Source organism: Cryptomeria japonica, chromosome 11, assembly GCF_030272615.1.
Source record: "Cryptomeria japonica chromosome 11, Sugi_1.0, whole genome shotgun sequence".
Classification (NCBI taxonomy): Eukaryota; Viridiplantae; Streptophyta; class Pinopsida; order Cupressales; family Cupressaceae; genus Cryptomeria; species Cryptomeria japonica.
In genome coordinates, this window is record NC_081415.1 from 468920143 (window position 1) to 468941148 (window position 21006).

General features: G+C 38.0%; 1 protein-coding gene across 1 annotated transcript in view; it reads right to left on the reverse strand.

The window, feature by feature from the left end:
* The window catches only part of LOC131068486 (uncharacterized), a 212120-nt gene that overhangs the window by 22493 nt on the left and 168621 nt on the right, over window positions 1–21006 (reverse strand). Inside the window, exon 9 of the mRNA XM_058003675.2 lies at window positions 9138–9246. Within this exon, the coding sequence (XP_057859658.2) occupies window positions 9138–9246 (109 nt within the window). The remainder of the gene's footprint in view (window positions 1–9137; window positions 9247–21006) is intronic.

Genomic DNA, 21006 nt, shown 5'->3' on the forward strand with positions numbered 1-21006 from the left:
ATCCTTTCCCTCTAGGATAGTTGAAAGTTTTATACGCATATGAGTTTCAATGGTCCCAATGCATTGTTTCACACATTCGACCTCAAATCACAAAGTGTATCTTGTTTTATGGACATACCGCTAGTCATGAAATCTTATATTTTGGAAACTAAAAGAGCCAAGAATAGTGAGGGCAACAACATAGTTAAAATTTATAGTAGAACACGATCATAAACAAGAGATATAAATGCACACTTTACAGCTCGGAGTCTCAAGGCATCTATTTTAGAATAAAAAGGCATTTGCAACATGAAAAGGTCATGGAGTTGTGACATCCTTGAGGAAAAACACCAAGAATTTGAGAGGTCAAAATTATAATAGGTTTTTGATGTAAAACTACAAATATGAAGACAATGAAGTTGAGAATGCAAATAATGAGGAAAAAGTGTGCAAAGACAATGTTTTAACTGCTATATCCAGCACTGGCAAAGAAAAACTAATTAATTCGACAGTAAATGAACCAATGATGAGTCTAACAGATATGTAACAAACTCAAATGGCAATAGAAATGAGGATATTATGTCTGATTTTGTTTGCCAGCAGTATTCCATTCAATCTTGCATGGTTCCTTAAATGAGAAAATGATGAATGGTGTCATGGAAGCACCTCAAGGCTTCAAAAGTACACCATCCAACAAACCAAGGGCCACGCTAATTAATATGTCTGTGAGTGGACCAAATATGGCTGGGCATAAAGCCTTAGACGAGTTATGGTTGTTCTATCATAATTGAGGTTAGACAGATAGGAGTATTTGTCCTTCAATGGATATAACCTTGAGCTCTCTAAAAAGTTTGTATTTCCTGAAGGTAATGGACTGCTTGTGAAAATATTAAGAACATCCTTTTCTGATAAAAAGTTGTTCATGAAGTTGGAGCTCCAAATGTAACTCAAATAATAGAAAAAGCAACCCATGTTTGCCAATTTGTTTGTTGGTGCATAAAAATGTTTGAGCATATGTTTAGTTCCCCTCTGAATTCTACCTGAGTTAAATAATTCATTGAAGGATGTGGAAAATTGATCGGATTCATTCAAGAATCTTGGATGCAAGTAGCGTACCTTTCTTTCCATGTACAAAGAACATCGATGGCTGAAGATTGTAAAAATATTAGATGGCAATCAACCAAAGAGATCCAATTGTTTGGTAGAAAATGAAATGGAGGTCAAGTTCCTAAGATAAACAATTTGTAATGTCCCAATTTTGCGAGCATCAGAGTTTGTAAGAATTAGCCTATCATTTGACCCTCGTAGGCTAATAATTATTGATAGAGGGCCTCGTGTGGCAGTTACTTGGTGATTAGAGACATTACTCTTCAGCTGGATTCAGGTTTTGGCCTTTGCACAGGTTTTTTGACTCAGATTGGCACACTTACTATTTATAGTAAGTTACTATTTTGGGAGAGTCAGGGTTCCTATTAATAGAAAGACACCTGAGCAGAGCTTATTGGCAGTGTCGACCTTGATTGGGCCTTTGCAGCTATTTCTAGACTCAGTTCCACATACTTACTATTTATAGTAAGTCACTATTCAGGGTTTCTATTTTTAGACAGGCATCCAATCACATGGAGAACAGGGAGAGTCGACTCCTGGCTCAGACGGCTTAGCAATCAAACAAGTACATCAAAAGATATTAAAGTTTAAGTGACTTAAGTGATTTATTTAATATTTTAATATTATTATAAAGTTCTAAAGTAACTTTATAATAATAAAGTCACTTTAATATAATAAAGTGCGTTAAGTGAATAATTTAATGTGGGAATAAATCTTTTATCCCACATTGGCCAGGAAGGTGTTTGAGCTCTCTTAAGGAAAGAATAAAAGGAAAGGCAAGAGTTCATTCTCGGCATCCAGTTGATGAATAGTTTTTTGATTGATTTTTATTGTGGAGCCTAGGGCTTTCGCAATTTTCTTCTTTGATCATAGGAAACGAAAACTTCCTATTGATAGCAATTTTAAAGGTGTGAAATAACACCCGAATTATTGCAGTTGTGGAAAAGAATACTTCAGTTCTTTCATTTGTGCAAATTGGTGAAGTTTTCTACAAGGGTTTGAAGTTTATTGTTGGAGAACATTTATAATTGGTTGTGAATCATCCTTCTTTGGCACATGGAGTTATATCATTCTTGTTGGGAGAGATTATCAACAAATTATTCAAGGTTTTAAGAGCAGATTGCAAGTTTGTGCTTGCTGCTACAGTGCACGTGAACAGTGCGTGTAAACGGTGCCGCACTACAGTATTTGTGCTTGATTCCGATTGCAACTTTCATCTCCATCATCGAGCATCACTATTATCAGGTTCCTCTTGCATTTAATTTCAGTATTTAATAGACATTCGAAGTTGGTTGTATGCTGCCTTTGTACTCAGACCTGGGTAATTTTGTTTCATATCATATTCAGCTGTCAGCCAAGAGTCTTGGCCCTTTCATATCTGTGGTACTTGGGACATCAATAAAAAGGAGTTGCATATGATATATTTGTAGTATTTATTTCAGTTTGCAAGATAACTGTTTGTCTTAATGTCCCTAGCTGAAAGTCAACATTTCATAATAGGAATTGCATGGCAAATGTTCGATAAAATGCTTATGGCTGTAGCTCTCATTTCCATACTCTAGTTTGCAGCATATGTTATTTGCACTTTCTTTATTCCTTGGTGAAACATCATTGAAAACTCAAGCAAAACCCAAACATTGAAAACATTGTAAAATCAAAAAAAGGCAGAAAATTGTGGTTGGTTAGAGTCCACCAGGTGTGGGTTCTTACACAATTTGGCAATTTGATTGTTGCACTGGTTTGCAAGCTGCTCTCAGTGATGAGAATCAGATTGATACAAGCACATAGTGTCCATGTTTTATTCTAAACTGACTCTTTTCATCATAAGTGCATAGTTAGGGTTCGACTTTTTATTTAAGATGTCGAGGCTCAGGGCTCAAATGAATGCCACATGTTTTCTATACTCATCCTGTTACTAATTTAGCCGCTAGAGAAACTAACTTGGTTGGCACCCTAGTTTGCAGTGTTTAATAGGTACACCACTCACTCACAAATGATTCCAATGACTCGGGGAGCACTTCACATGAAAAGACAAATCACCACAACCTTGTGAACGGTAAAGGCCTTACTCTGATCTCTACGTACCTAGAAAAAGGCATTTTTCAAACTACTTTCTTGATGTACTTCAGTATTTAAGTAATTCTGCCTTTGGATGTTTGATGTAAACATACTTGGCTCTTCATTCATGTAAACAGTTACTTTCTGGTTTTAAAAAGTTAAAAATCATATTGGTCCCTTCAGGCCTCAATGCTTCTATGGATGATAAGCGACTGTACACATAGTCCTTGGACGTTTCTCATATTCTTCCTTGGAAATTGTTGTGACCTTTTTCACGCATCACCCCATTGCAAATGGGGACCCTCCCTTTTTCCTGCTTTCTAGGGTTTTTGTTAGTGTCTCGTGACCTTCCGCTTCAGTTTTGCTCAATTCTGTCAAGTTTTGAACTATTTGAGTCTTAAGGATTGAAAGTCAGTTTTTGCAAGCCAAGTGATAACAGAGTCTAGACATCGTCAAAGTGCCCATAAATGCCAAAGGACGAAGAACACAATTGATTTGAGTAAATTCGGACAACTTCCTATTTTTGGAAAGTTTGCTTTTTCCTACTTTTTAGGAAGTTTCGTTTTTGGCATTTTTAGCTCGATCCTCGGGATGGCTATTTTTAGAAAGTTTTTCCCTTTTTTTTAGGGATGTCTGCTTTTTGCTTTTTTAGAGTGGGGACCTAGGGTTTACACCAACACCACTGACCTGCATCGATTGCGATCGAAAACTTTCAAGTTTTGACCCAAAAAGCTAAGTTCCTATATTTTAGGGGTCAGGACGTCTCGGATGGGTTACTTGAGTATGGATTTCAAATATCATATTAATTTGGCAAAAATTGAAGAAGTTATTAAATTTTAAAGTTTTCCAAATATTTCTAAGTCTGGCTAATGGTGTTTAATGTTGTGACAGGAGCTTCTCAAAGTCCGCCCTATGGAGATGAAGTCTTCCAAAGTCCATCCATGGTACTTCAAGCTCCAAAAGTCCGCCCAAGGTGAACTTCAAGAAGTCCACCCAAGGTACAAAGGCAATGGTCATGTAACTCCAAAAGTCCGCCCAAAAAAAACTCCGCCCATGAAGAAGGTCCAAGGAGGCAAGGAAGTCCGTCCAAGGTGATGAGTGAGGATGCCTAACTCTAAAAAAAGTCTACCTTCCTAAGATCATGGGTCAAAGGTATGCTTTGCAATGAGGTTTATGGTTCCTAAATGCTACAAAGTCCGCCTTATGCTCCTAAGTGTGAAGAACTCCGCCCAAGGTGATTAATGATGGATCACAACCTAAGTAAAGTCTGCTCAAGAAGATAGCATTTGGTGACTAAGTATCATAAAACTCTACCCAAGAAGTGAGGGAAATAACAAGGTTAAAAGATTCTCAAGTCAAACAAAGTCCACCTAGGCTGCAAGAAACATGCTTCCTAAAGTTCGCCCTGTTGCAAATGGTTCTCAAACATCACAAAGTCCACCATTTGCAAGGAGAAGAGGGAGAGAAGCGATGAAGTCCGCCCTTGATTAAGTGAATGGTGCACAACCTTGGTGAAGTCCGCCCAAGAGAATAATCAAGGTGCACATCCCTCACCAAGTCTGCCTAGAGCACATTAAATGGTGCATCAAATCAGTGAAGTCTGCCCAATCTGCAAGGTAATGTGGTGCATGAAATCTATAAAGTCCGCCCCACTGCAAGTAAAGCTCACAGTGATCAACAAAGTCTGCCCTATGGTTAAGAGCTCAAGCATAAGAAGATGGTGCCTAACTCTCAAAAAGTCCACCCTACATCAACATTTGATGGTTCCCAACTCTCAAAAAGTCCGCCCTCCAAAAGGTCATACATCAAACAAAGTCAACCCAGCTATCAAGTATTGAAGTTTGAACAAAGAATCAATTTTAGAAAGTTTTGAGATTTTGAAAAGTTTTCAAAATTCAAAAAAGGAAAGGAATGAGTTCGATTCATAGAAACTTTCTTATTGAACTAAACTCAAACTCGATTCAAAATCAGAACTTTCCTAAGGGCTAAACCCAACTAAAAATAAAAAATAGAAACTTTCTCAATAAATTGAAATTGACAAGGAAACAAGATCATTTATCGAATGTCTAAGTTCGATGTATGGGATGAAAATAGAAACAAGATAAGTTCGATCTAGGATGGATGAACTGTGTTTCTAAATGCAGAATTCGAAATTACTTTGGAGTTTATACTTATAATGAATTGGTCATTCATTTCATTCATCTCAAAGGTTCGAACTTGGAGAGCAAAATACTTTTGGAGAGAAAGATTTCAAGAGTTTTCAAAAGATTCCAAGGGTCTTAGAGAGTGACTCAAGGCTTTTCAAAGACATTTCAAGAGCAGATTCGAAATTTTCTGAGACAAGATTTCTAGACGAAGCAGCATCCTTTCTACTCATTTCTTGTCTAGATTTTGAAGGTGACAAGGGGTATTCAAGGCAGATTTATAGAGTTTTCAGATACTTAGTCTGATTTTCACACATTTTCTAGGATTCGAATCTTATTTCAACATTCATTTCACAGATTTTGGGACTAAGTTGTTCATTTTCAGAGTAATCAAAGACAAATTTAACTCCCAAACTTTCAAATCAGAATGAGTTTTCAAGGATTTCTAAGTGTTTCCAGCTTGTTGAAAGCTAAAAGTGTTGAGGAAGTGGAGAATCAGAGCACACTCTACCGTCAAACCTTCAAAATTTACACTCAAGTATGGAACCTTAACTTAATTTTCTTTTGGTTTTTGCAGGTTTTGGATGATGGCTGAACGCAATGAATGTTTGAAAAGCTGAACTTTAGATCACATCAATTTATATTTGTGAGGAGTTATCCAAAGCTTTTTACCCTCCTCCTGCGCAACATAAATTGGCAGTTGAAGGTGGGATCATCGCAGAAAACACGAATGAAGTTTCGAGCCAAATTTAGAGTTGAAGACAGGTCCACAAGCAAGGTTCGTCCGAGCATAGAGATGGCCAAAATTTGGCTAAGTATGAGAAATACTTCACGAAGGGATTCTTCCTAAATTCAAGGCACTTGAAAGAATCTCAAGGCATCAAGAAAGAAAAGTTCCCAGACTTGGTAAAAATATAGAAAAGAATTTTGGACTTCTTGGGAAATTTCATCCATAATTCCAAACCTATTGGAGCAATCAAGACAATTTCTTGAAGGATTTCATCTCCTGAAGAAATTGGAAAAACAAGCTCCCAATCAAAATCAAATGGTGACAAGAAGAATCGAATTTCCATACTTAGGCGATTTCTTCACACAAATTGGAGAATTCAGAAAAGACATCCAACATGCTGAGGTGGCACCTCGTCATCTTCCAACCAATCAGATTGTTCCAAGTCAGCATGTCCAGGTTCAATGAACTTGACTATCTAGAAGCTTCTAGAAGGGCACACTTCACAATGCAACAACCTTCTATTTTTATTGTTGGTTCATATTTAGCAAGAACAACAAGTGTCCCCAAATGTAATTTTCTCATTGGTCGAGGGGTAGTTAGTTTTGGGAAACCCTAATTAGGGTTTGTAGCTTTCAATCTGGGCCCTTGATCACTATTTGATCTTGGTCATTCATTGTTTCTTGGAAAACTATATAAGGCTACCTCCTTTCATTTGGAAAGTGTGAGGTTTTTGATATATTGTTGCGTGAAGGTCATTTTTTTCAAATAATACATTGCATGTGCGCTTTCTCTTAAGGCTTTGTAATCTCTGTTATTTGAGTGATTAGCATGGTTTCAATTTCCTCGACACATTAATTAGAAGTTAATTTAGATTTGCTTTCAAAGTTGTTAGAATTGAATGAAGGATTTGATAAGTATTAATTAACGGTGTATCTCTACTCATACTTTTGGTGAATGGATGATTTCCACTTCACCGTGCAAAGTTAGTCTGAGCCTATCCCCTGTGTATGCCAAAACTTCGATCATAAGCACAACCCATTGAAGATTGCACCCGCTTTGTGTAGTTGTCCTTAGTGTGGCGAAGCAAAGTGCAGTTTCCCGAGAACACCTAGTTAATACCGTCTCCAGAATTCGTAGGTTTAGATCAGCTTTCTTAAACCCTATCCCTTTTTCCCTTTTTTGAAAGTCTAAATCTCGGAAAATCCAAAAAAAAGAGAGCCTAAAATTGATAAATTCATTTTAGTCCAGAAGCTTGAAAGACATTTGTAAACGTAAGTCCCCCTTGAGATTTTCAGCATACACTACCCAAGTAGCTATCCCACTAAAGTCGCTTGTTCGCACATGTAGACCTTGGAATCAGCAGTGATTTTTTGGGAGAGGATAGAGTACCTTTGGTTATCTTATTCTAATGTTTGGTAGATGATAAAACAGACACCAACAGAAATAAGAATTTAGTACAGTTAATAAAGAGAATTCTAAAGGTAATACATGTTAAAGGCTTGGCTTTCTCCTTGTTACCTAGCAGTTAAGGTCCTACAAAATTAAGCTTATTAATGTGGCAAAAAGATAATTGTATTGAATAGGGTAATCATTTTGCTTGACAGTTGTATTTTGTCTACCACTTACATGAGCAGTGGTCCATCATCATTATGGTTACACAATATATTCTGTATGCAATTTGTTATACACCTAACACATAACAAAAAAGGAGCAACTACTGATTTTGCAAATAAAATTTAACAAGTGACAGTAATGATGATGGAGCTGTGATATAAAAAATCGACATAACAGGATTATTTGAAACCCCACTCATTATGAAATCTGTTCAATTATAGTTCTGATCCCAAATCCAGTTGCCCTTGAAAAGTCAGAACTATCGATTCATTCCCAGAAACATCACCTGGACCATTTCTGGGAAGGGGACAAACATATGGCAGACTACTGATTTTTTTTTTCAATTAAATCAAAACACACTTTTTTTTTAATCGGTATAATCCAAAGACAAACTTAACCTAACTAACTTTTCACCTGTTTTTGACCCCTCCCTTGAGGAAATGAGAAAGAGGCACATTCAATTTTTAAGAGTTTTGTCTTTTAGACTTTTTAAGATATCCAAGGGATTCCTTAGTTGCATGCTTCTGTTACCCTGACCGCTGATGTTTGGCTTTGTTTCTCAAGAGAGGGAAGCATGAAAATGGCAGTCTTTATAAAGTTCTTATATATCTCCCTTCAAGTTGATATCAGTTAGTGAGGAAGTCGTGTGTCTTGTTGTTACTGTGGATGCCATGCTGAAAATAGTAGACCCGTCTGGCTGTGCTCCAACACCAGGGTTTTCCTGAAACTGGCACCACATCATTAAATCTAGTTGGGGGCATCTAATATTCACTTTTTTTCGCCATGCACAATTCAGAAACCATGATCAGAGTTGAAAATCACTTATCTATTTCTTCAGTCAATCTAATATGTTGCAAGCTAGGAGAGTATCTCCTCTTATGTTTTCTTTCTTTTTAACTTCTTAAGTCATGCTCTCTCTTCCACTAGACATTTCTTATCCACAAATTCTGCAACCAAGACAGAGGCTACTTTAACACACAGTTTAAGTAGGCAACAGAGCTCTTGATATATCTAATACACACAAAACTGCATGTACTTGCAAATACACAAAACACGTCATCAGTAAGGGTTTTTAATTCCTGATAAAAAAATGAAGAATGCAACTATTATAACTTCCTTGCAGAATTGCATGGGATTTACAAGACATCTCATCCCATAATATAGTATATGATAACATCATCACACTAGGAGAAAATAACAGCTTCAAAACAGAGGGTGACCCTCCTTAGGTTGGGTCATGGTTCAGCTTAAAAATTTAAATAGCTCAAAACAAACCAAGGCTTTTCTTCAAAATGCACAAGAAAAAAGTTTTTTGGCAAAAAGTGGTTCTCGATCAATATATTTTTCTTTACAACACATTTGTGAAATCAAAACCATTTGGATCAACTTGCTGAATTATCTTCCCAGTACTTCTCTAGAAGGATAATTGTAACATTCCTATCTTGTGCAAAAACATATTGTCAAACCATAAACTCCTAAGAATAAGATGAAAACATAATGTTTACCTGACGGAGTACCAGTTGCTATAATATCCCCTGGTTGAAGGGTGATACCAGAGGAGATGGTCTCAATCAACTCCGGTATTGAGAAAATCATGTCAGATGTCCTGCCATTCTGCTTGCACAGAAAAATCATTTTAGAGTATGTCAGTGTCCGTGCCACCCACAACATGGTTCTCTATTATTTATTAGCTACATACCTTCAGGATACATAAATGACTGTTTTTCTTTCCATATGAATATTTACTGAAAGAAGTACAACAGATGCAAGGCACTTAATAGAAAAAAGAAAATAAAGAAAAGATAAATTGGTTTTACTCCGAGAAGTAGACCATCCCCACCAACATATTCATACCATTTGATGACTAAAGCATAATTATATAAATCAAAATCAAACATCAATACAGAACTCAAAATCTTTTGCAATATGTAGAATCTTATGAAATGATAACAGCTAGGTTTCTTCAATCTCATCAGCAGGCATCTTTATAAAATGGATGTACAATAGTGTTCCACGGGGGCTTGTCCCCTTAGAAAAGTGGTATTTCTAGAAATAGGGACATGCAGGAGACTTGGGGATGGCTGGGAAAAATTCTGCTGGCTGTCCCTCCACCACCACCCCCAGGTAGCACACATCCCCAAAATGCTTCCCACCAAGAGGGGAAATTCTCGAGACATATCTCTTATTGGGGTATTGGCGAGGCATTGAGAATCCACAAGACTTCCAAGAAACTCCCAGAAGTCTCTCAAAAGTTGATTAATACTAGTCCAGTTAGGATTGTCTTTTGTGTAGCATTTACTTTTGCATTTCATGCAGCCTAAACTACGAAAAACAAAAAGGAAATCATTCTGTCTTGAGCCCATGCACGATGGAATATGTAGAATTTAAAATTTAAACCAGAAATTTCATTTCTTGCAATGTCACTATGAGTTCTCATAGCATGAGCATGAAGAGGATCAACAAGAACCTATGGGGGTTAATTTTGACTCTCAATACAATTAGTAGGGGAAGTGTGGCCAGTGAGGTAACCACTATCAGGAGTGCACATTTTAATTGTCCTTCCAAGTTATTGGAACAATTTGCTAGGGGTCCCTATGACAATAAGTCCCCTTTAAGACAACTTGCAACCAAACTACAAGCAAAACCAAAGGCAACGGGGGACACTAGGTTGTGGAGATGGCATTTCTATAAACTTGAATTTCAAGGCAACATTACAAGAGACGATGCACACATCCTTCACATCTGAGGCAAACGCGTGGAGGTATGTGGCGAATTGTCACTCAAAGGGCTGAAATAAATAGATTGTGGCATTGTGATGAAGACAAAACATTTGTATCTTTTAGTTTGTCGCCTAGGGATCCTACTCCTACTAGGACTTTCAAAGAGCCACAACTTCCTACTTTTCCATCTAGTTTAGGGAAAACAAAGCCTAAGGGGAAATGTAGAATAACTACTAGTAGTGATGTTGCAAAAATGGGGGTGTAGTTATTCAATGTGCAAAATAAGGATGAGGCAAATAATACCATTGCCAAATTTTTATTTGCCAACTGAATTCCATTCCACATGGCTCACTTTGCTTACTATATGGATGTTCGGGCAAAGATAATAAGAGCAAGACCATCATATTGCTGCTAGGGAAGATAAAATTGAGGACAACAATAAGAATTACTCCAAGATTAATATTCTAATGGAGAAAATAAAAGCTACTTGGGTCACTAATGGATGCGACATAGTCATGCATAAGGAGATAGACATCAAGCATCATCCACTCATTAACATCATGGTCACATCATGTTAATTTTCCTTGGGTCATTTGACTCAAAATTCCTGGGTGGCTCAAGTAGCTTAGTTTTCTTTAGTTCTAGCAATATTCGTGAGATTACAGTGATAATCTCGTCGGGGCTATAGACACTCGCTAGCAACGAGGCTCTATCCAGGATGCTTATGAAGTACAGACAAACTATGTAGCTAGTCACGACAGATCCTAGTAGTCACATTGTTCTTGTGAGCCGGAATGAATACATTTGCAAACACATGGGTAATCAAATACAAGGTGCCTTGATCTGGTTCGGGATTCTTCTTCCTCCTTATGTATGTTTTCTAGTCTCTTGATAGGTTGGGTTGATTGTTCTGGAGGTTCTAAGTGTGGATTGTGTCTTCATCTTTGAAATGTTCAGGAACATTTATTCGAGGTGGCGCTAGATGTTGTGACATTTTCACACATTGTCCCATTGCAAATAGGGACCTGTTGGTGGACGTTTTATCATATACCAAACATTTAGAATAAAATATCCAAGGATACTCTATCCTCTCCTGAACAAAATCACTACTTGTGCCAAGATTGCGAGAAAGACCACAAGGCGACTCCAAGGCCTATATGTGCAAACAAGCGACTTTAGTGGGATAGCTTCTTGGGTAGTGTATGCTGAAAATCTCAAGGAGGACTTATGCTTATCAACTGGTATCATTCACAAGTCAAACTTAGGCGAATTTATCAATGACTGGTCTTTGTTTTTGGATTTTCTGGTTTAGGACTCCAAAAAAGATAAAAAAGATAAGGGTTTAGGAATTCTATACTACTTCTAAGCTATTCCTATGAACTCAAGAGACGGTGTAGATAGGGTGAGACTGGTAACAACGCTTTGTTTCGCCACACTAGGACAACTATGCAAATGCAATCTTCTAGGATTGTGCTTAAGATTTTCACACTCATGAATAATACCAACAATTGAACAATATTACTCAAAGTAGAAGTTAAGCATCCACATTTAAAAGCTCAGGCTAACTTTACACATTGAAAGGAAATCATCCATCCAAAGAAAGTATGAGCAAAATCTCACCAATCTATACTATCAAATCTATCATTCATCTAACTACTGAAAGGAAATCTAATCTAAGTGTTGAAGGGAATATGCAATCATGCAACCATTTAGCAATAAAAAGATTTCAAGACAATACTGATAATGAACTTTTATTACTCAAATAGCTCTACGCAACAATTTCATAAATCTCTCCACAACAACAATGAAATGAGAGAATGAGAGTTTATATAGTTTTGAAAGCAAAATAAACAGCCGAGATCAATCTAAGATCAACGGCTTGTTGTGACCTTTTCACACATCGCCCCATTGCTAACGGGGACCCCCTCTTTGCCAGCTTCTTGCATTGTTAGGTTAGGGTTTTGGCTGCTTAGTGGGCAATTTTGCATTTCCCGTGCCCGAGTCTTGGAGTTTTGATCATGCCTAGTGTCGTCTAGGGTTTTTCAAGTGTTAGAATCAAGTTGCAAAAGATGATATTTTTAATGATCCTAAGTTTTGCTAAGTGTTAGACCTATTGAACGTTAACGTGTTTTTAAACACGCGCATCAAGTGATTTTAAAGTGCCAAGGTATTCACAAACCTTTTGGAGTTGTTTTCTCGCTCCTAGGGTAATATTTAGTTGGTTTCGCACTTTATTCCAATATTTTCCTAGCGTTTCGCTCATATTTATGGAAAATTAGTATAAGTCCAGTCAAATTTAAAGTTGCTGAGTGATTTTGAGTGGTTAAAATGATAAAATCCTAAGGGAAATCCTTATTCCAAGGGTTAAAGGGTCAAAATCCATGCTAGAGGTGTTTTTCCCCTCACATTCCAGACTACCCAACCCATTCCCCCACTCAAAATCCATACTACACATGGGTTTCCCCTGAAATCCATACTGGCTACTAATTTCCCCCACTGTTTATCCACACCTGGGTCGAATTTCCCCTAGAAGTGTTAAAATTTGGCTAAGTGTCAGGATTTATCCAGACTGCCATCGAATTTCCCCTGGGAGTGCGGACTGGTAATTCCATGCTTGGGTCGATTTTCCACCAGGATTTTTGTGACGACTAAGTGAGGATTTTTGTCCGGATTTTTATCCAGACAGGGATCGATTTTCCCTTGAGCATTTTTGTAAGGATTTTTGTCCGGATTTTCATCCAAACAGGGATCGATTTTCCACTAGGAACATTATGAAGAGTTTTGAGTCCGGATTTTTGTCCAGACTAAGGTCGAATTTCTACCAAGGAGGTATTTTTTCAAGTTAAGTGAGTTTTGAGTGTGGATTTTTGTCCAGACACACATCGAATTTCCCCTGGGGGGTGATTTTTGCAAAATGAGTGCATTTTTGTCTGGATTTTTGTCCAAACTCATATCGATTTTCCCCTAGGAGGATTTTTATGTGCATTTTGATGAAATTGAGCATGGATTTTTATCCAAGCATGGGTCGAATTTCCCTTATGGGGCAAATTTTGACACTTGAGTGATTTTTGAAGGGATTTTTTAATCCCAACAGATATCGATTTTCCCTTGCAGGCTTTATTTTGGATTTAAATTGCAATATTTTAATAAATAAGCCCCATTTTGATTGCTTTTAAATATTTATTAAATGATTATTTAAAATTTAAAAGCAAATTTAATAACTTGCAATAATTATTAAATGTTTGAACCTTCTAGAAGCAAGTTAGGGTTTCACCAAGCAAGTATTTATACAAGTGTTTTTTTTATCCCACATTGCTTGTGTGGTGAAAGTTGGAGGTGAAAGCAAGTATATGAGAGGAACTTCAGCATTATTTTATTATTATTTCTGCCAGGTGTCTCCATGAAAGCGATTTTTCTCCAAGTTGGGCGAATTTTTTAGCAAGGCGTTTTGTGAAGTGTGGGATTGAGGATTTATTTTCCTCCATTTTTTCCAGCTTGCTGAACTATTCTCCTTGGCTGTCATTAAAGACCAGTTTCAGATTTTCGATTTTGCTAAATTTGGCGATTTTTTTCCAAATTTAGCATTTTTTGGTGAAAGTTGGCAAATTCATGATTGGAGACTTGGGCGATTTTTCCTCCACCATTCGTGCTCGCTGTTCAGACCTTCATTGCTGCAGATTGCTGCCATTGACAACAATTTTCCAATTTTTAAGTTTGGCGCTAGACTTGGGAAAATTTCGATTTTCCTTGGGAGGTGTTTTGGTGCCATATTTTGATGATTTTCATGCATGTTTGGTGGCTACCATCACTTCCAGCCTGCTGATTCGCTTCTGATCTGAGGTTTGCTTCAGATTTTGACCTCCATTAATGGCTGCCATTAATTTTCAGACTTAAGTTTTTATTGCCCAGCCAATTCCAACTTAAACATTTAGCATTTGGAGGTGTTTCATGGAGTTTTTGTGCACTTTTTAGACCATTTTATCACTGTTGTAGGTCTAAAAATCCATTGTTAGGTGGTTGTCCTCAGAAATTTTCATTTCCAGCCACCTAACCAATTTTGGCGAATTTGCTTGGGGCTGTTTCCTTAGCAATTTTTCATCATTTTCAGGGATTTAAAACCACTTTTCAAGGTGTTGGTAAGTCTGAAGTGTTCGATTTTCAGACTTATCCTCAGAAAACTAAATTTTACCAGCCATACTTACATTCCAGAAAATGATTGTTTTCATCAATAAAACTGATTTTTATTGATTTTATGCACATTTTGAAGATTACCACCTGTTTTAAAAGTCTGATTTTCAGGTTGTCTTCGGAATTTTTGACCTCCATTGTTGACTGCGGAAGGTGTCTTCAGACATTCATTGTGTGAAAACACAATCTTTCACACCTTTCCTAAGTCATCATCAATCCGGTATACTCCTTTGCACTTTAGCTTGCATATTTTCTAAGCGTAAGGAGGTATAGATGAATTTTATGGAAGGCTTCCATGCCTTAGTGTTGTCACACTTTGAACTTAATTGCTAAAATTTACCAAGTGTATGGATTATTTTCCCGACTCCATGCTCTAAATTAGCTAAATCTTTAGAAAGTAAAGAATTTTATTACGAATATTTTCCTAAATCTAACTTCGGGCTTCGTACAGGTACGATGTCAAAGTCAGGATACAAGGAAAGTAAAGAGCTGTTGAAGACGCTGGAGACTGGATTTTATCCAAAGTTTAAGATTTCATCCAGATGGAAGGAGATCGTTGATACAAACATGCATTTCCTGGACTTCGACCAGATGCAGCATCAGATGTTCGGAGTCAGAGATCAAGTTCCTTCCCCAGCATATGCAAATATTATGAAGAGTGGCATTTTCCATGCCGTTGGGTTTCCACAATCCATACAATGCAGTGAGTTGATACTGGAATGTGCAGGATGTTACGATCCGCTCACAGGAATGATTAAGAGTCCCAAGGGCGTTGTCATCGCCTACCTTGCTGAGGATGCCATTGCTAAGGTGTTCGGAATTCCACGCGGAACGGACATGAAGGATGTGACCAAGGAGAATTATGCAGACAGATACACGAAGAAGATGGGTGTATGTAAGAATTTAATTAACAAAGAGTGGATGATTGAGCCTGGGTCTCATCATTCCAAGGCTCCCAAGACACTTATGTGCATAGATTTTAAAGAGGAATATAGTGATTTGATATTCCTACTCAACAGAGTGATGGGGATGCCACAAGGAGCAATATTTCATGGATAGATGTTCTACCTCATCCAGGATTGTCTTAGAGGAACACTAGTGAATTGGTCCAAGATTATAAGTGATAATCTGGATTTCCAGCTGAGGAATGTAGAGCGGTCCAAGTCATTCGCCATGACTTCCTACCTGGTGTACCTGCTTGCACGATTTGTTTCATACAGTGGATTAATATGCAAAGGTGAAGTCAGGAATGGGCAAGGACAATTTAAGAGTTATGAATGCTACCCCCAGCTGAGCATGCACAGAATTGAAGACTACAAGCGAGTGAATGATGCATTCACTATGTACATCACGCGGATGCTGCAGGGTGGAATCCACAAAAGATTGTCCAAGGAGGCAACCGAGTTAATAGAAAAGTATGGATCATGGTATATACAGTTTCCCACTTTCACATACCTCAGGATTCATGGGTTTCAATCTGAACCCTACAGACTTCCTAGGTATCCAACTGACAGAATGATATCGTTGGAAGTGGTGAGACAGCTTCTAGAGTTCGATGTTATCCAGAGAGAGAAGCACAGGACAAGAATGACATTCCCTATTTCAGTTGGGAAGACGTTAGAGGTTTGCCAATCCGTCATAGCCGCCAGCACTGTAGGTGAGGAGATTGCATTCTACAAATTTGCAACATATAAGAAAAGAGAAAGATTCGATACAGATAAGAAGGTCGAAAGGATCAGGGGAGAGAAGTTCACTCATAAGGTTGACATAGAGGATTATTGGGCTAACTTGATGGACGAATAAGCAGTGAAGAGAAGAATGTGGTCCAGAATGTCAGTGGATTTCATGAGGAAGTGTGGACTTTTCCTCATCCCTGATCAGGTATTAGATGATAGAGATCATACACACCCACATTATGAGAATGAAATGAAGAAGGCAATCCTATTGCCAAATTGGTCAGAGTCAGAAGAGATTGACCTGAATGTATTGATGAGAGAGGTTTTGAATTTCTCCTGCACATGGGTAGATATGCAGATGAATAAGTTGGTTGACATGGGTGTTCCCTTCACTTATGAAAGGATGAAGCCGAAAGAGTCTACTTCCGAGGATGATCAGAGGATTGTCAGTGATGTCAGGATTCATGCAGACGAAGAGAGTCAAGCTCCCAAGACAAGGAAGAACACACCTGGAGAAGTCAAGGCCAGAGGGAAGAAGATTGAGGAGGTGAAGAAGAAACAAAAGAATATTACTCCAATTATCATTCCTTCACCCCCTCCCAGTGTCTCATCAATCGAAGTGATTGAAGTAACAGATCAGAATAAGGAGACTCGGCAATGTTCCAACACAGTGATACTACTAGAGAATATTCAGGAATTTCATGCCACAGCGACATCTGCACCTCCTGATGAGAATAATGATCAGCCGGAATCCCCTACTGTCCTCTTGGAAGTTAGCTTGGGAAATGAAGTATATGATTGGACTAGGAAAAATCCTGATGATAATGAGGATGTTATCTCGGCATTGAAAGGACTGGATCGAGAAGTATGTCTTGATGATGGTATGGAAATGGCCACTATTCCTGAATGGCTGAGGAGAAGCATGGGAAAAAGTAAACAAATGATAGAGGTACAACCTATTGATGATATTGATGACTACCTAGCTAGGAGTGCTAAGGAGAAGGAGCCCAAGAAAATGGAGATTTTATCGCACATAGCTAGAGATGAGACAGAAATGCGGATTGCGCAGATTGTTGTTCCTATTGCAGTCGTGACAACGGACATTGCTACTCCTATGGATTTCTAGATCACTTCAGTTGTCCTTGGTCATACAACCCCAGGGCAGGAATTCTAGGAGATTGGTGACAACCTCCAGGCAATCAATGCAAGGTTAGGCACAGTGATTGCGGAGAATGAAAGGTACAGAGAAGAAAATATTAGACTCATAGAGTATATTGCAGGGACAAGGCGTGGAGATCCCACCCTTATTTCCCCTATTGCAGTTGACCATGGAATACATTCACACTGCGAGGTAGCGAGAGGTACACACTCAGAGGTAGAAAAGTGGAATGAAAACACAAGAAAGCAGGCAGATGATTTCCTTACTTAGTTTGTCCATGCATATGATAAGACAACAACGCTCGTATTCAGAATCCAGTATTTGGAGGGAGTTTGGGAAGAATTCCGACCTATTCAAGACAAGACTATTCCACGCCTCCTAGCATTGAAGAAGGTTCCTAATTCCACCTTGGTCAACGAGAACATTGTGCACGATGGAGACAAATATGATTTCCATGGTTGGTATTGTGCATTAGCCTTGAAGAAATCAGCTTATGAGAACGCCCAATCGAGTTGTATGGAGATAGAAGGATTAATTCAAGACATTCAGATGAAGATCCTTGCCTCAATTGAGGAATTATTGGGTGTTGATGTTAGTGATGCTAGTGGTTTACACTTAGCCGAATTAAGAGACAAGATGAAATTTATGTATTTTTGCCAGTTGGACTCTTTGAAGAAGAGTCAAATAGATGACTTAGTCTCTTTGTTGATTCATGTTCATAATTCGCAGAAGCTCATGCCAGAATGGGAGAACACTTTGAATGCTTGTTCGGATTCATTGGATGTGATTGATTTACAATAGGATACCTTGCCTAGCATTTCCATGGAGGAGTTAGATTCAGTATTGGCTAGATTCTTGGAGTATGCTAGGAGAGAAAGAGATGCAGGAAGGAATCTTCTAGAAGATTCCCTAAATGATGACTAGGTATCTTTTCATTGGGCCATATGTTGGTGGTGCCATTTTTGATGTAACCCTAATTAGGGCAATTCTAGGGTTTTGTTGGCATGATCTCAACCGTTGATCTTAAATCAATCTGGGCCATCCATTTTGTAAGAGACTCTATATATGCCCCTTTGTCTCTCATTTCTAAGAGAGTTTTTGTAGAATTGTTGGTATATGTTGCAGCTATTTGAATCCTAATCATTGTTCAATTGTTGGTGTTTTTGCTCTTCAAGTGTTGTATTTGCATTCATGGTTCTCAATTCCTCCAAGTTAGATTAGAATTTATTTTCATGTATGTTAGATTGAGTGGAAGATTTGTTGAATTCATTTGTGTGGAATCCTTAATCCATACCACTAGCCTCTTGCCGCTGGTAAGTGCGCCTTGTGTGGTCAACTGGAATTTAAGTAAGCATAACTTCAACTATTACTCGTCTGTTGACAAGCATCAACTTGGATGGTGTCTACGTTTGATGGTGATAGCCTGAAAATCTTTGAGTATACCTTAGATGATTGCACTAAGCTTGTGTCAATACCTGATTGTGAGACCTTGCCTGGTTTGATTCCACTAGATCCATTCATCATTTCCTGCATTCCTAGTTTTAGAATAGATTTCCTAAACCCTATTCTTTTTCCCTCTTTTTTAGTAAGAAGTAAATCCAGAGCCATATTGATAAATCTTAAGTTGTCAGCACACCTATTTCGCATCATTCATGATAATCCAAACATTTGTGTAAGCCCCCAAGTGAAACACAACAATTCACATCAACCACTGAACTTACCCACTCGTCAAGACCTGACATGTAGAAACCTTGGAATCATTTTAGTTGATCTCATTCTTAGCATCTGAGGTGATTTTGTTCAAGAGAGGGTAAATTACCTTGGTACTTTATTCTGAAATGTTTTGTGTATAAAAAACACATCAACATGGCTGAGATCTAAAATACCTAACCCTAGATAGAGTTTCCCAAAGTAAGATCCAAGATCAACTTCAAATCAGACAAGTGGCAGAAAATGCTATTTTTTAGGATTGTATCCCCTTCTTCTAACATTCAATGAATTTGGACCCAATTTGGTCCACCTCTTCCATTGTGACATGTGGCAACATGTTGATCCTGAACTCTAACCATTCCAAGTCATCTGCACACAGAGCAAAGGTGATCTCCCAGTCTAATTCCTACTTCTGAAAGGCATCTCTGATGGAAATGAGGTTTGACGCCTTAGCCAAATTGCTCTTCAAGACTGGTCCTCTAATGGCAAAAAAGATGCCCTAAACTCTAACCTTCAAATTCTCCAAATGCATATCACTTTCCCGGATAGTCTCCTTCCCAAGCATCTCTGCAACTATATGGAAAATCTTGTCTTGAATTGCCCTTATTTGTCCTATTCTATCAGCATCTACCTTCAGCTTTTCCAAGACCTCATTTTGTGCAATCAGCGTCTAATGCCAACTGTTGAAGTCATAGGCAGCCCCTGCTTCAATTATCTTCTGATCAACCAACTCTTGGGGTGAGATTCCTTTCACTTCTCAAAGGCATGGAATGATTCTATCCTGGACATCTTGGAAGTCAACCCACATTTTTGTCATGTTCTCAATCCTAGAAAGCAAAGAAGTTTGATCATATGCTGATGAGATTCGCTCAATGAACTTGGTTGCTTCTTTTGTACTTTCCATCCAATCTCTATTTTCTCTGGCTGTTACTGTATCTTCCCCAAAAATTTTGGCTACCTGCTGTAAATCCAAAAGTGGGAGAACTTCTGGATTGGCTTGATCAAGGGGCTTAATAGTCAAATGCTGAATATATTCTTTTAAGTGCTCAACTTCTTTCTTATACTCATTCTTCCTTTGTCTCTCTTCATCCAACTTTGCCTTCATGGAAGCAACTGAATTGTCTAAGTCCTCCTTTACTTGGGTCTTTGTGCTTGGTCCCAAGTCAAAGGTAGTGTTGATCTGTTTTTTATGCACATAACATTACAGAATAAAATACCAAGGTAATTTACCCTCTCTTGAACAAAAGCACCTCAGATGCTAAGAATGAGATCAACTAAAATGATTCCAAGGTTTCTACATGTCAGGTCTTGACGAGTGGATAACTCAATGGTTGATGTGAATTGTTGTGTTCACTTGGGGAGTTACGCAAATGTTTGGATTATCATGAATGATGTGGAATAGGTGTGCTAACAACTTAAGATTTATCAATATGGCTCTGGATTTTACTTCTTACTAAAAAAAAGGGCAAAAGGAATAGGGTTCAGGAAATCTATTCTAAGCCTAGGAATGTCGAAAATGATGAATGGATCTAGTGGAATCAAACCAGGCAAGGTCTCACAATCAGATATTGAAACAAGCTTAGTGCAATCGTCTAAGGTATACTTAAAGATTTTTAGGCTATCACCATCAAACGTTGACACCATCCAAGTTGATGCTTGTCAAGGGATGCGTAATAGTTGAAGTTAAGCTTACTTAAATTCCAGTTGACCACACAAGGCGCACTTACTAGCGGCAAGAGGCTAGTGGTATGGATTAAGGATTCCACACAAATGAATTCAACAAATCTTTCACTCAATCTAACATACATGAAAATAAATAATCTAAATTCTAATCTAACTTGGAGGAATTGAGAACCATGAATGCAAATACAACACTTGAAGAGCAAAATCACCAACAATTGAACAATGATTGAGATTCAAA